We start from the raw sequence: 15320 nt of genomic DNA, 5'->3' as shown, positions 1-15320 counted from the left end.
GCGTTGTGATTGGCCAAATGTTTCAAACATCTGACGGAAATGTTACGCCCCTCAACATATACTGTTATGGCATATCCCGGTCAGAACACCGGCATGACAGGACAAAAACAGTAAAACCCATTACAAACGAGGCAGTTGTTGCATCCAGTGAGAACATAATTATTGATTATAATGTCTTCTACTGTCTTTTTACGTGTTGCGTTGCATATCGCATCATGCAAACAAAACCAAGAATGCATTTGTGAATGGAAAAAATGACAAACAACAAGCGATATTCTACACTACTCAAAACTCACGTTTGAATCAGGAAAATTCTTTACATATGTAAAGCTACTTACATATTTGACGACGGAGGGCATGGACAAGTCTTCACTTTTATAAAGAATATCTCTTTGGATTTGAAACTTTAGTCTTTTCAACTTTACAGATCTTCTTTATGCTCCAAGAGCTTGTAACACTCCAAAGAAAAAGGAAAAATTTTAATCGCATCATATGACCCCTTTTAAAATTATCCTTGCTCTTCCAAGCCTTTCAGTGGGGTAAGTGGGTGTTTGTTGTCAACAGTTCAGAAGACTTGAAATAAAGTGTGCACATCTGTAATAAAACACGGCTCGGGGGGGGGGGGGGGGGGGGGGATGGGGGGTGAATAAAGGCCTCCTGTGGCGAATCCATTTGTTTTTGTAAGAAATATATCTAGATTTAAAACGTAATAAACACTTTTTTCTCACATCTGCTGACTGTCGGGTATGGAAGATCTGCACGTCATCCGGTTCCCCACAGTCAGCAGAAGTGAGAAAACAAGTGTTTATTACATTTAAAATCTGAAACTGATTTGCTACAAGAGGCCTTTACCATCCCCCCCCCCCCACCCCCACTTTGTTTCATGTCTTCTGAATGGTTGACAACAAACAACCGCTAACCCCATTAAAGGCTAAGAACAAGGACAATTTTAAATTGATTCTTAATTAAGATTTTAATTAAGATTCGTCATAAAGAAGAAAGTCACATACACCTGGGATGCTTCCAGGGTGAGTAAAACATGGACTAATTTTCATTTTTGGGTGAACTATCCCTTTAAGTATGAACAGCTCAGCAACGTGATCCGAACCTGTCTCAAGCTATCACAGACAATATGATATTTTCAAACCTGTTTGATATTATCTCCACGTGATCTCGTAATGTGAGTGACAAAATGGCAAGGTGGAACTTATCCAGCCAATCACAGTGTAGATGGTATAAACATCTATCTATAACGGTCTTATCATTCATCTTTATGAACAGAAACGAAAAGCCAAAAATTCACCAAATCAACTAGAAATAAATTTAACAAATGCGTATATTTTGTGCATATAATATCATTTTTCATTGTGCTGTTTAATTACTTCCAACTATTTCTGCAGTAGGCTGACAGTCCACGTCTTCCAAGCCATTGTTTCTGCCATAATCTCTTGTCTTGGTTTCTTCTTTCTTTCGGATAAAATAACTGCACAGACCAATTGAAGGGCCAGTTTACCGTCAATGATTGAAGAAAGGACCTATAATTGCTGTAATTTCTTTTGAGAATTTATGTGAGAAAACGTATTTTTGCTGATGGCTGGAAAACGCCTCTTCACTGAATGTTTTGTAGTGGGTGCTCCTCGTTAGCATTGTGTTGTGTAGAATGCACGCAGCTATGACAAGACGAGGACCGATGAGAACAAATCTTGTTGCATAGTGTGAGAAACAGTGATTTGGCTAGTCTTTCAATCCTGTAGTGTGAGCCCGGCTTAAGATAGAATCTTTGTGACAACTAGCCCAGTCTTTCCTGTTGCATAAATTAGACACACAGTTATGTTCCTAATGAAATGCAGATTGTTGTATTGGAGGCAATACTTATTTCATTTTATAGCCTAAAGCAGTTACACTGAATTATTGCAGGGTTAAGAATTAACATCCTGATTGTGTCACTGATTAAGGAGTGATCAACACTTCCTAGAGGAAAGGCTTGTAATCTCTTTCCCTGATCAATACCAAGTCAGAATGAATTGATAAAAGCAGTATTTGCAGATCCTTTCTCCAGTTTGTTTTAATCAACATCATCGCTTTCTCTCTGTTTTTTAACATTTATAATACACCCAGGTGCTGCCATCCCCAACACATTCACCTCACCATAGATCTCTTCAAAACAGATTTGTGAGTCTGTCCGAGACAAATAACTGGAGTTGGAGAAGGTGAGCCATGCTGTTTTGACACACTGTTAGAACATGATGTTACAGAGTCAGACACCTGACTTGGGAAAAAGGTCATCTGTTCATCATAGATCAAAGTGGAGGACAGCAGCTCTCAAAACAGTGGTGGAAAGCGGGCAGGAGGAGATAAAATGAAATCTTCACAACAGGACTGATGGACATGTGGCTCAAATACACCCTCCTGTGAGCTGTAGGGAGGGTGGGTGTCCTGCTGGCAGATGTCCCTTCTAGTTTCAGATGCTGCTAGACAAGATTGCTCTGAGGTGGAGAAGACCAAGGCGGTCTGGGTAATGAGACAGTTGCTTCCTTAATGTTTGACCTGACATCGTGCACAAGCACAAAAACGACAACACATATTTGACTAGTTACGGCCTTTTGGGTATTTTAAAGTGCTAAACAAAATAAACTTAACAAAGTAACAGACGTATTTCCAGAAATCAAACAATGAGCAATGAAATAAAATTTGCTGCTTTTAAAATGTATAACAACCAGTACATTTCATAATAACAATCGATTTCGATTTATTATACGCTATTTTCTTTTGCTCGTTTGCAACTGTGTTGTGTTTAGTACAACATATCCGTTTGCTCCTGACCTCAATCAACAAACCCTCTCCATCCCATTCAGTGAGGACCAATACAAGGATGTCACTGGCAGACCTTGCCTTGCATTTGATTTATGTTGCTCTAAAAGTAAAAATCAAAGATCCTCTCTAATGCAGCTCTGTGGCAGTGGGATGATATATGATGCAGCCGTGCAGTTAAATGAGAGCACTATGTCTCTGCCTGCGTTTTAATGGCACGGTCAGAACTCTGACCCCACATCTGAATGACTTTACAGTACTTAAAAGGACATCCTCAGACAGTGCTGATTTGTAAAAGAAAGTCTTCAGGGCAAGCTTGTTTTGGCCATGCAGTTTTGATTACTCAAGAGACTCAAGAGAGTTTTCAGTAGAATTTGTGATTAAGTGGCTTAGAATAGCAAAACATTGAGAAAGAAACATATTTTTTTCATTCCTGTAGCAAATGCTATTTTGTTGCTCATTGTTTGATTTCTGCAAACAAGTCTGTTACTGTTTAACAGGTTAACATATTCAAAAGGAAGTAATGATTCAGATTTTCATTTTTTTTTTAATTGAAAGAAACTGTGATAAACATGATTATGGAATAATACAGATAATTATGTTGCACTCTTACAAAAGTATGAGTATAGTAATATTTTGTAGTATTAGTAGTATTTAACCTTATACACAAAATGTCTAACATAACTTTCTTAAACACTTTAAAATAACTTTCAAGTCCTAAAGTAAAGCATTTTGATGTAATTTATTCTCAGAGGGTTTCCTTAACTATATAGTAAAAGCACAAGGCTTTTCTTCTGTTTTATGATTTTAGCAAATCTGCTTATCTAAACATTTCAAATATCCAATCATGGTAAAAGTGCACTTTTAAATCTGTAATAGTGATATATATTTTCAGTTTTATTCACACATCAATCAATCTCATGTAATCATGTAAGGCTAATGATAAAAAGGAAAGTCTTATTTTGATGAAAATTATTAAAGACAGTGCATAATAATAAAAAAGGAACCATTCACTGACATACCAACCATTTAAAATATGCTTAAAAGTTGTTGTTATTGTCCCCCCCCCCCACCCCCCAAAAAAAATCTCCATTGTTTTTTCTGGGTGTGTCCATTAAGGGGTTAAGTTACATCCTTCCTTTCTGTCAGTGTAAGCGGTCTAGTTAATGCGCTCTTAAGTGACATATTGGCAGTGTCTCAAAACCTCATGAGCAGACTACCTAGACTGGATTTTGTGCATTATATGTGCCGTGGGAATGAACGATAGGACCACAGCACGCGTTTCGTCTACTATTGTTAATTTTTTGTCAGTCACTCTTTAAACGCTGCGTCGCGTCTCTCCGTTTTCACCGTCTTGCGCCATCAGCGTTAAACAGCATGTAACTTCTATTAACTTCTTTAATTTCGACTTTAAACCCTCGCGGTCAGTGCCATTCCGTTGCCTTGTATCTAGCATTTTTTAACAACGACAGACGTGTCAAACGCCCCCATACTTTCTGCGCGCGGAAGAATCAGTTGCCGCGGACTTTTGAGTGACGTGACGAACTCGTAGCGAGCGGCTAGACGTTTACTGTCCTGCCGCTCAGTTTTCCTCATTACTCCAGCAGACGGGCTTTAAACAAAGACTACCGGTTAAAACGGAGCACCTGGCTTTCTCCTATGCCTAATGGGAAGTGTCGTAGCTTTTGTGACTGCGCCGTGCTGTTGTTAAATTGTGATTCGTCTGGTTGGGAGCATATATTGTAAAATATCGTTTCAGGTTGCGTTATAGACACACAATCTGCGCGCAAGTATGCCGAGGAGAAAACAGCAGGCGCCCAAACGAGCGGCAGGTAAGATTATTTAAGCTGATTTCATTAGAGAGGCTACTCATGTACATCTGTACAAGTTTTTTTGTCTGTTAGAACGGTTATGTAGTCTACATTTGGTTTATACTGCCTTGCATTTACGAACTACCGCAAGGAGCAATATTCTTTCTGTGTAACGTTATACTCGCGTTTAATTGTGTGGATTTTTTATTTTCGCGCATAACTAATTTTCCTTATTCTAATTTAAGTCATACCTTGTTTTTCAAGTTAATGGATTGGCTACTTTTAAAAAATGACCATGCTTTTAATATTTAATTAAAAGTAATTTAGATGGAATTTATGTGGCTTCAAGTGGTGTGACTGTCTGAATATTGTAAAAACAAAATATAAACAAAAAGAAAAAAAAAACAAGAAAATAAAAAATATCTCTAAAAGGAATATATTCGTCAAGACATAATCATGTTTCTGATTATTCTTTTTTCCTTTTTTTAAAGGGGTGAAGCAGTTGTATTCATTTTTTTTTAAAGTATTAATATTTGAAAAACTTTGTGGCATAACAAACAGTCAGGAAGCCATTTTGTTGTCATGTGACAACAAAACCATAAACTAGAAAGGACCAAATTAGACCCTCATCTGTTATATCAAGGTCATTAAGTAGTTGTTGTTTTGGATATATTTTTTAAATTATTATTATTAAAAGGCTAATTGGTTGTACTACAGTACAAATAGGTGAACCGTAGTGGAACTTGACACTTGTAACTCAAAATGCATGAAAAAAAGTATTAAAATTATTTAAAAAAAAAAACTATATATTGCATTAAAAGCATGTTTAACATTTTTCCAATGTTGATTAAAATGTACATTATATTCAGGGTGAAAGAAAAGTGCATTAGTAAAAATTTGTATAAATGTTTAGTATAAACCACAAGCATTTTTAACTATATTATTATTATTTTTAATGTGTCTTTTTTTTCAGCTCAGACCTTATGTCCTTATGAAACATTGACACATACATGGGATATGTGTACATTTTCCAGACTATCTTAACTTCTCTGAAGAGTTGGGAACCACTGAAACTGCCTTAATGTAAACTCAAACATTATCTGTCTGCTTAATAGAATAGATCCTATCCTATTATTTAAAAGAGGAGGAGTTCTAGGGCATTTTTATATTTATAGCAGAGCTCTTTGAAACAGAGATACAAAGCCATTATTATATAGCCTTCACTGTTTGTGTGTGTGTGTTTGAGGCAGAGATGATGTGGAGTTTAATGGAGGGGTATGGCTTGCTCTGTTAGACTGGCCTGTCAGAACAGCTTTGTCTCATGTTGGATTTAATTGTTATCCTTGTGACAGCCTCATCCATCAAAGGCTTTAATGGTCAATCAGACCAAGGCCATGTGAGTGCTCTCCTTCTTTTTCCCATAAGCTTGCCTAGGCTTTTATTTCATCAGTATGCTCATCCAAACTTCACTCATAGGCGCTGTGCAGAGTGGTGACCATGTGGTTTACAAGTGTGAGTTTATGGTTTACAGGTATGAAAACATTTAGTTATATACTGAGCCACTGGAAGAAGGACTGTTACTTTTAACTTATTGATTCTGATGCATCGTTTTCTCTGTAGGTGATGAAATGCTCCATAGCAATCTTGTAGATGAAATCTTAATGAGAGTTTATAGAGAAATATACTCTTTCCCAATCACTCTCTCTCTCTTACCCTAAAGGTTTGCACAGCTCTGTAAAAAGAAACATTTTGCTTTGCTTAATTTGAGTGCACCTAATTAGCTGTAAGCCTGATGGATTCCTGACAGGTGCAATGATTGGAGTTGACAAGTTATGCGTCTGTCACCAAGTCATATTAGGTTTGTGCTCCCTTGATGTAATCAAGTTGATATTAGCCACTCCTGCTGGCCTTTCCTATTGCCATAACCCAATTTAGCACCTTTACTTGACAAATGAGCTTTTTGGTGCCAGTCTAGAATCTATATGATTCTGAACTGCAATGAGAAGACAAACATGTGGAAACACCTACAGTCCTTCTGAGATGAATGTTTTTATCTGTCTTTGAGCCATTTTTGGAACGACAGATTAGGCATCAAATCTATTTTGAGAGTTGTACTTTGATTCAACTCAGATCTCTCTCCGTCTGTGTGTGGGTTGATAATGTGAGTTAATCGGACACGCCTCCGCAAATCCCACGGGCCACCCTGGCCAAAAAGCTTCTCGGTTCTCAGGCTCTTTTGGGCGTAACTCCAGGCCCTGCCTTCTCCCTCTTTCTAAGGGTAAAATCAGTTGCTGTCAGATCTAAGGTGCGAGGCAGGTCATCCGGACAAGCTGCCATCAGTCATGCATGGATGTGACGCAGGAGCTGGGCTTGATGGTGGTGGTGATGAAAGGGCAGGAAACCATAGAGGCCCAATATTCCCTAATCCCAACCAGTGTCAACATACCTCTCCAGCCAGGCATGCCTGTAATCACTGCCAAAAGCTTCAAAACCGCTAGAACCCCATTGATTTACGCAGCGGCTGAGACAAAAGATTAAAGTAATCTTACACATTCCTGGGTACACATTTCACACATGCACACAGACGGTGTGTTCATAAGTTTAATGTGTTCACAACTGGTATTGATGTTTTAGTTGTGATGGACAGTTTACTTTTTCAGTTTAAAAGGATCATCACCATGCCACACTTTGGAAGTCAAAGCTAACTAGTAGATGTTGATGTCTTTTACTAGTCAATGGTTTAAGAGCATCCATGTTTAGTCATTAAAATGTTTGTATTTGTGATTTCCAGAGACTTATTGACCTTGAGACAAAGTTGTGAAAATCATTTTAAAACGTTTCACAGATAAAAGTTTTTTTTAAATAATAATTTTGTATTTTTCTGAGAAAAATTACACAAATTACATATATTTTACTATATGCCTCAGACAAAAACATCACATTGATCTACTCTCCAAAGTTTCATTTGAACTAGCACTCTATTGTGGTTGTAAACTTATATGAATGTTACTTTGCTGTGTTGACAATGAAGACATCAATCTTCTGTTAAGAAGACAAGAATCCATCTCTTTTCTCATGGGAGGTGGCTTTTAGCTTGCGGTCCATTTTAGAAAAATGAGTCAGTCTGGTCCTCCGGGGTCCAGAAACCAAACCCTGGTGGAGAAGATCAGCACAATGCCAAACCGTCAATTACCCTTTCAACAGAGCCGTTAATCACGCTGCCACCCTTTACTTCTGGCATCCTGACACATGTCATCTATCACGCAGGCTTTCCGAGACGCCGAGGGAGGGAAGAAAGAAGAAATATTGTTGAGAATTAGACAGAAAAGGCTGGGGAGAAACTTGGGAAGTCAGAGATACAGGTCAAATGTTTAAAAGCAAAATGGAGTCGGTGCTGTATAGGTTTTGTCATTAGACTAAAAGAAAGTGACACAGGCGAGAAAATTTAATAAATTGTCGCACTGCTGAGTTAAGCTGTTAAGTCATTGAAAGCCCTGTTTGGGTAGAGACCTCAGCCGGTGACAGACAGATATATTACGTGCTGAGCAAGTGAAACAACAAATGAGTTCTAATTTAGCTTAATGCAAGATAATTTCTACTTTAACAAAAGGTGGGAAAGTCTTGCATTACGCATTTTGAAATTTACTCCTGCCAAAGTACTTTTTAAATCAGTCAATCAGTCCATCAATCATTGACTTTGTCTGTCAAGAATGCACGGCTATGCATGCATCCGCCTTAGTTTGTGGGCATTCACGTATCTGGACATTTGTATGTGTTCATGTCTGTGCATTCCCATCCAAGCTTAAAATGACATGCATCACTCAAGTTCAGCTGGCCTGTAAATGAACTCTAGCGTTCTCTCCCACAGCTCTAGCACTACTCCATGATGGATGCTCCTTTAAAGAAAGAGATTAATGAGAGGTAGGCGGCTTAGAGGACCATTTATCACAGTGAATATTATTTGGACGGCTGTGTAAGCCTGTAACCTGAGAGTTAGAGAGGCATAGACAGAGCACAGGGTCTTAGATGTCCTCTCTATGATGGATAGCTTTGCTTTCTCTTTGTGTTTGTTATGAGACACCAGCTGTCCACCGGGTGGTCATTGCCGGATAAGATTGGGAGTTTGGTATTACATTCCCAACGAACCCTTCCAGTATTCTCAGTGAACTCAATTCCTAGTTATCGGAAGCTTATTAAAAGAGGGTAACTCTGGGACAAAGCCTTGCTTGAAAGGTTGGGGGTGGGTATGTGACAGTCTGGGAGATGTTTTTTTTTTTTTTTTTTTTTTTTTTGATGTTGGTTTTTGCCCCAACCTCCCCCAACTTGTCCCTGCAGAGTAAAATTATGAGTGCCATCCATCTCACTGAGTTCTTTGATGCTGGGCCATCATCTCAGCAGCTGCTGGCTTAGATACACATAGAATTGTTGCCAATCACTCTTGGCAGCAGAGGCACATCAGACACACTGTTGTCAAGGGGGAAAAGGAATCAAAGGCACACAGAGTGATAATTAGAGTGATATCTCCCCTGAAAGGACGTTTGTGGTCGCTGGAATTCCAGTCAGCAGAGACTGTTTGCCTTCCCGTATTTACTGTAAATGGTCAGTTTTAAGTTTCTCCAGCAGAGAAAGAGAAATACTACAAAAAAGGCAAGACCCAGGACAACATTATGTGCCCACAGTTCATTTTCTGTCTTAATTTGACTGCCCACTTCCACTGACTAAAAAATTCACACATTTCTTTGCTTCATTTGCAGCAAAGAAAATGCTATTTTTGGCATGGGGGCATCTCAACATGTTGCCTGAATGCTGCTTTATTTTGATCAAAGTGTCATGTGTTGCACATTAGCATGGCCTCAAGCTAGAACAATTCTCACAGTTAGCCTCAATCTGTATCTCACTATGAGGTTGTGAGTGAGTCATGTGAGCTCTGAGGATGAAAAGCTGCAGTATTTACGGACAGAAAGCTTTGTTTAAATTGAGCAATCATCTTATTGGGTGTTATTGCAGAGTTACAAGTTCTAACAAGACCAGTGTATGGGATTAAATACAATGATGTCAGGATGATCAACCTCTAATGTAAAAATTAGATGATCTAGACAGTTTAGGGGATCCCATTAGATGGGATTAACAAAATATGCATACTTTTAACAGTAATCATGTACAGTCTTAGAGTAAGCAATTATGCACCTACATTAACCAAAGGTTATTACGTATGGAATTTGATGTTCCAATTCAAATGTCATTGGTGCTGTTTTTGTCTATAATGTGGGGTGAGAAAATGACTGATCATATGGAGACAAATGTAATAGTTACATAAATCAAACAAGGCAAGTGCCACTAAAGTCTCCTGGATTTTTTAACTGCTAGAACTCATTGCACACATCACATTTTTATTAGCTTAATAAATCACCAGGCTGTCAATCAAGCCTTTTGAGAATAATTGGTTATGGTAGGTGCCTCCTGAGATGGATTATAAATCATTCAAGGTTAAAGATTGTGTTCAAATTTAGTGGGCTTGGGTCTTGATACACAAATACACATTTGTGAGGGTATATGGTTTCTTCTTAGGTTATGCTCTAAAAAGTATCTTCTGAACTCTTCCAGCCCCTAAATTTTATATGAGGGCAGACTTGTGTTATGTACAGTAACAAAGTTAGTGGGTTAAAGCTCACTTATTCTGATTCACCTCAGGGTCATGCTATCTGCTTTACATTTTACTTGGTTTAAAATCCTTTCAAAAAAGTTACACTCTTGTAATCTTTGGCATTTGTGCAAGAAAAAAGCAATTTGCCATTGTGGACCCTCAGTGTGTCACCGTAATTGTCTCAGAGAAATGAGAGGGCAGGAAAATGATCATGTCATTGTAGTTACACCTGGTTCACCCTCTTTTCGAGCTGCTTTGGAGTTCATGCCAAATCAGGCCGTTCAAATGACGTCTTTTGATCAAGGCTGTCGGGCACGATCAGAGGAGATTGGCAAGTAATGGATACCTAGTGACAATCCAAATCTACAGAGGGGATAAGACTGGCCTGCACCTGCCAGTTATCCTTTAGAGCCCCCATCCTGCGGGCCGCTTGGCTGACAGCCAGTGAGAGGCTAAATGAGAGAAGCGCAAGCTTGTGAGATTGTGTATTATCATTTGAAATGAGAGCTATTTGTGCTTTAACACTCTTGTCAGGACTGTGGTGGATCTTGTAAGAGAGAGAACGGAAGAGAGACCGTTAGCATGCCACAGTGCACTTGAATCACACATGTGGCGGCACACCATGTTCGCTTGTAATTCAAGGCCTGCTGTATTTCAAAACGTCTAACATGTCAAGCATTTTCCTTTTGACATGAACAACATAATCACAAATGCACACACAAACAAGAGTGAATAGAGTGGGACAGAGATGGGGGTTGGTATGGCTTTCAAGGGGGCATTTGTTCCACTTATGGAGTCAGAGTGACAGTGTCAAACTTGCAGGGGACAGGCTGTCAGGAGACAGGATCGTCAGTCCCAGAGGACGTTGGTGGATGGGCTCTTTTGAGGGTGTGAGGGCAGCTGGCAGAGAGAAGGGCGACCGTGTCCCCTTGGATCTGTCATCTGGAGGTGCTCGAGCAGACACCTTTCTCACAACACGTCACCTGTCCAAGGTGAACAGTCGTCAGGTGGGATTCAAAGTGACAGGTGGCTTATGTGCCGCCATCTTATGTCATTCCCCTTAACTTCTCAATCTATCTATCCACCTTTTCCCTCTATCTTTTTGTCTCTTTATATGTGCACAGGTATGTTGAAATGTGGAGAGGTGGGCCAAATGGCAGCAGGTGCAACATCTTGTAAATAGCCTGATTATATGCTTAACCTTCAAATATTTTTATATAATTGTTTGGTTATTTCTTGGTCCTCTGTAATTTGTTTGTGGATACTCCAGTGTGTATGTGCCATTCAGAATTGAAGTAATGCCTTTTAGATTGTAATTCAATTCTTGAATTTGATTTGCATTTGAACTGAGACAGACAACAGGATACAGAATTGCGATTAAAAATTTGCACTTTGACATTTGTTGGCCAGAGTGGAGGAATTCTTCATTTACCAGGATGATTTTGCCTGTATTGCAGATTAACATCTTGTGGGATATGGCCCATTCATTTAAATTCCAGAATAATACTATTGGGTTAAATGATTGTTTTGTGTTTACTTATGTGGCATTAATTTCATTTTTTTTCTCTTTTTCTCCCACTAGCTTATGATTCTGAAAATGTTAAGGAGAGCACCATACAGACCGAAGACACTGGAAGTGATTGCTCAGTGACCAAGAAAAAACAACAGGGGGAAAGTGATTTGGGAGAAGACTTAAATAACCCAGTAGATGAACAAGATTCCCCTACTGCTGAGCTGTCAGGCCATGATGTTGACAATGAATCGCACACAAGTGAATCTAGTGACCCCACGTCAGATGCAGACAGCAGCATCCCGATCAAAAATATGGAGGAGGCCACAACAGACTTTTTAAAAGACCATTCTGAGGACCATTCTGAGGACAGCCTAGAACAGATGAAGGCCATTTACAAAAGCTTCCTTAATAATCCCTACTGGTCCTTTTTGAGCTTGAATTCCTCTCAACTGCATGCAGATGAACAGCCAGCCAGTAGCAGCGGTAGCAGTAGTAGCAACAGCAGTCCTGGACGTAACAGCTATGACTGGCATCAGTCTGCTATCGCAAAGACACTCCAACAGGTCTCTCAGAAACAACCTGCTGCACTTGAACCAAGTATTTTCTCCACTGTCCAGCTCTACCGCCAAAGTCCTAAACTCTATGGATCCATCTTTACAGGTGCAAGCAAGTTCCACTGCAAAAGCTGCAGTGCATCATATGACACGCTGCTTGATCTCACAGTTCACATGAATGAAACAGACCACTACCGTGATGACAACCTTGAAAGTGCTAGTAAGGGTGCTAAGTCATGGTCAAAGCCTCGGAAGCGCTCTCTTTTGGAGATGGAGGGAAAGGAAGATGCCCAGAAAGTCCTACTCTGTATGTACTGTGGACACTCTTTTGAATCCCTGCAAGACCTCAGCGTTCACATGATAAAGACTAAGCATTACCAGAAGGTTCCTCTGAGAGAGCCAAGAACTGCAATTGCTGCTAAAGTTGTGTCTTCCTTCAGGAAGAGGGTTCCAGTGGAGCTGTATGTTGCAAAATCTTTGCACACCACAGAAAAGACAAGAAGTCCCAACAGAGGGCAGGCCAGTGATACTTTTCAGATGTATTCTGAACAAACCAACAAAGACGACTTGATGGATCAGAAAACAAGCCCTGGTGTGCATTTCAAGTCTCAGAACCTCAAACGTAAGGAGAGTGGGATTTCACATGACTCTTTGCAACCGTTGAGTGCTCCTGCGATGTTGACTGGCCACTTTGTCAGAGTCACCCAAACACTGCAAAAGACAGTCAAGCCTCCTCATCCCAAAAGTAAGTCTGAGAAGTCTCAGTTAGATACACAATGTTCTTCCCCTCTCTTAGCCACAGGAATCTTGGAATCATTGTCCCTCCCATCTGTAGCAACTGGGGACAAAATCAAGACACAAGAAATGACTTCTCAAAAAGACAGTGATTGCAAGGATTCTGCAAATATAAATGATGCCAAGCAGAAATTCAGCATATCATCGAAGTCTGATTACCTAACTGAAGATGATCTAAAAGAGAGTCCTAAAATGGATTTTGATATTCTAAAATCACTGGAGAATACAGTTACATCAGCTATAAACAAAGCACAAAGGGGTGCCCCGAGTTGGGGTGGTTACCAGAGCATTCATGCAGCTTATCAGTTACAAAACCAACTGAAACCTGGTCTAAACAACTCAGGCTACATTTCTTCTTTAAAACAATCTAGCAGTAGTCAGGAAGCCCAGTCCATAGACAAAAGTCATTTAATCTCTCCTTGTACTTCACCAAGAGCTTCCTCTACCACAGTTAATATCCAGAAGGTGGACAAACTGGAAAAGAAAGTAACAGAAAAGATTTCTGAGGTTGACAGATATAATGACTTGAATGGGCAAGGATCCTTACATCAGCAACTGCTGAATTCCAAAGGGAAACCACTAATGTCAAAATCTCCAAGTCATGAGAGTGCATTTACATCTATGAGAAATGTCTCTGAGGGTAACACAGACGAAAGAGAAATTCAGAAGCACACACAAGATTACAGAACTCACCCCACTTCAGATCTGTATGATAATGCTGGTCTACTCTCTGCCCACCCTGAGCCAAAACAACCCTCTGTCAGTCCTCTAAGTGCCCTTCAATCTGTTATGAACCTTCATCTGGGTAAAGCTGCCAAACCGGTAAGGCCGGTCCAGGACCCTATGAGCATGCTTCTCAGGATGAGCAACAGCATGGCAGAAAGGGCCGCTCTTGCCGGTCCATCTGGACACTCAGCGAAACTTAGCCAGTTGCATTCTGACTGCCATGAAATTTGCAGAGACCAACCGATAGACTTGTCCAAAGGCAAAAGTGAACAGTGTCTCAGAGCTGCTGCTCTCCCAGGTAAAGCTTTGAGTTCCTCTGTGTCTGGTGTATCTGTCGGGGAATCAGCCAGTTCTGAAATATTATCAACAGCGAGTCCTTTGCGTGAAAATGCCCTCTCTGACATATCAGACATGCTGCGCAATCTCTCAGATTCTAGAGTTTTGAAGTCCCCAATGCTTTTATGTAAGCCAGAACAGTCAGAAATCGAGGGTTCTCACACTTCAGATGAGGCAGAGGATACATCCATGGTGCACAAACGTAAAGGTAGGCAATCGCACTGGAAGCCCCAGCACTTGCTGATTTTGCAGGCTCAGTTTGCATCCTGCCTCAGGCAGACAGCTGATGGAAAGTATGTGATATCAGACTTGAGCTCCCAGGAAAGGATGGTCATATCGCATATAACAGGTCTATCTATGACAACCATCAGCCACTGGCTTGCCAATGTGAAATATCAGCTCAGACGAACAGGCAGAACAAAGTTCATAAAGAACGTTGACTCGGGACACCCGATTTTCTACTGTAGTGAATGTGCAACACAGTTCCAAGTTCGTTCTACATACATCTGTCACCTTGAGTCACACCTTGGGTTTAAAATGAAAGACTTGGAAAAACTTACTTCTAAGGATCTGAACCGGAGGATTACAAAGCATTCTAAGAGCCCTCCCATGAAACCTGCAATTCCTGCTGTACTGCCAGCTAGAGGATGTCAGGAGCAATTGCCACCGGTGCCAGCACTGTAATATACAAAAAAAAAAAAAAAAAACTAAAAAAAACACGTATAAAACAATACAGTTAACACAGTATGCCGGGATATTTATTGTACTCTAATTTGAGAGCAGATGGATCATAATGTAAAGATTCATACAGTTACTCATATATTGTTGCATTAACAGTTGGTCTTGTAGGCTAAGCTTTTAAGATCATGAATATTGTAATGGTAAATTAACTTTAAAAACCTGTTTAAAGTTAAGCTGGCTACCACCAGTTTTACCAAGTAGATACACAGTATAAGAAATCTATTATATATAAAAATGTCTTAAAGTTGTGAACAATCTTGAATACTCACGATGAACAGCTTTTTGGGGGAAGTTTCTGCTCCGATGAGAGAAAAATGTAGATTTGTAAATAGATGTTATGTTACACATATTTTCCAAAATATCTCACTTTTGTTATTTCATTTTTGCCT

General features: G+C 39.8%; 1 protein-coding gene across 2 annotated transcripts; it reads left to right on the top strand.

The window, feature by feature from the left end:
• Positions 1-3951: 3951 nt before the first annotated feature.
• On the top strand, positions 3952-14897 carry tshz3a (teashirt zinc finger homeobox 3a). Of its 2 annotated transcripts, none has more exons than XM_026287301.1 (2): positions 3952-4643; positions 11849-14897. In XM_026287301.1, exons 1-2 carry the CDS (start codon positions 4604-4606, stop codon positions 14872-14874), a joined length of 3066 nt encoding a protein of 1021 aa, XP_026143086.1. In that variant the 5' UTR covers positions 3952-4603; the 3' UTR covers positions 14875-14897. The 2 variants fall into 2 exon arrangements, with proteins under 2 accessions (XP_026143086.1, XP_026143087.1); XM_026287302.1 differs by lacking the exon at positions 3952-4643 and adding an exon at positions 11163-11273.
• Positions 14898-15320: the final 423 nt, after the last annotated feature.

The sequence above is a fragment of the Carassius auratus genome, chromosome 18 (genome assembly GCF_003368295.1).
Source record: "Carassius auratus strain Wakin chromosome 18, ASM336829v1, whole genome shotgun sequence".
Classification (NCBI taxonomy): Eukaryota; Metazoa; Chordata; class Actinopteri; order Cypriniformes; family Cyprinidae; genus Carassius; species Carassius auratus.
The sequence above is the reverse complement of the archived record's forward strand: the minus strand, read 5'-3'. Positions and strand labels throughout refer to the sequence as shown.

Excerpts from the sequence above, each read along its gene's own strand:
- tshz3a (XM_026287301.1), top strand. The coding sequence starts at position 4,604 with ATGCCGAGGAGAAAACAGCAGGCGCCCAAACGAGCGGCAG. Across the intron at positions 4,644-11,848 it reads GGCGCCCAAACGAGCGGCAG|CTTATGATTCTGAAAATGTT; the intron begins GTAAGATTATTT and ends TTCTCCCACTAG.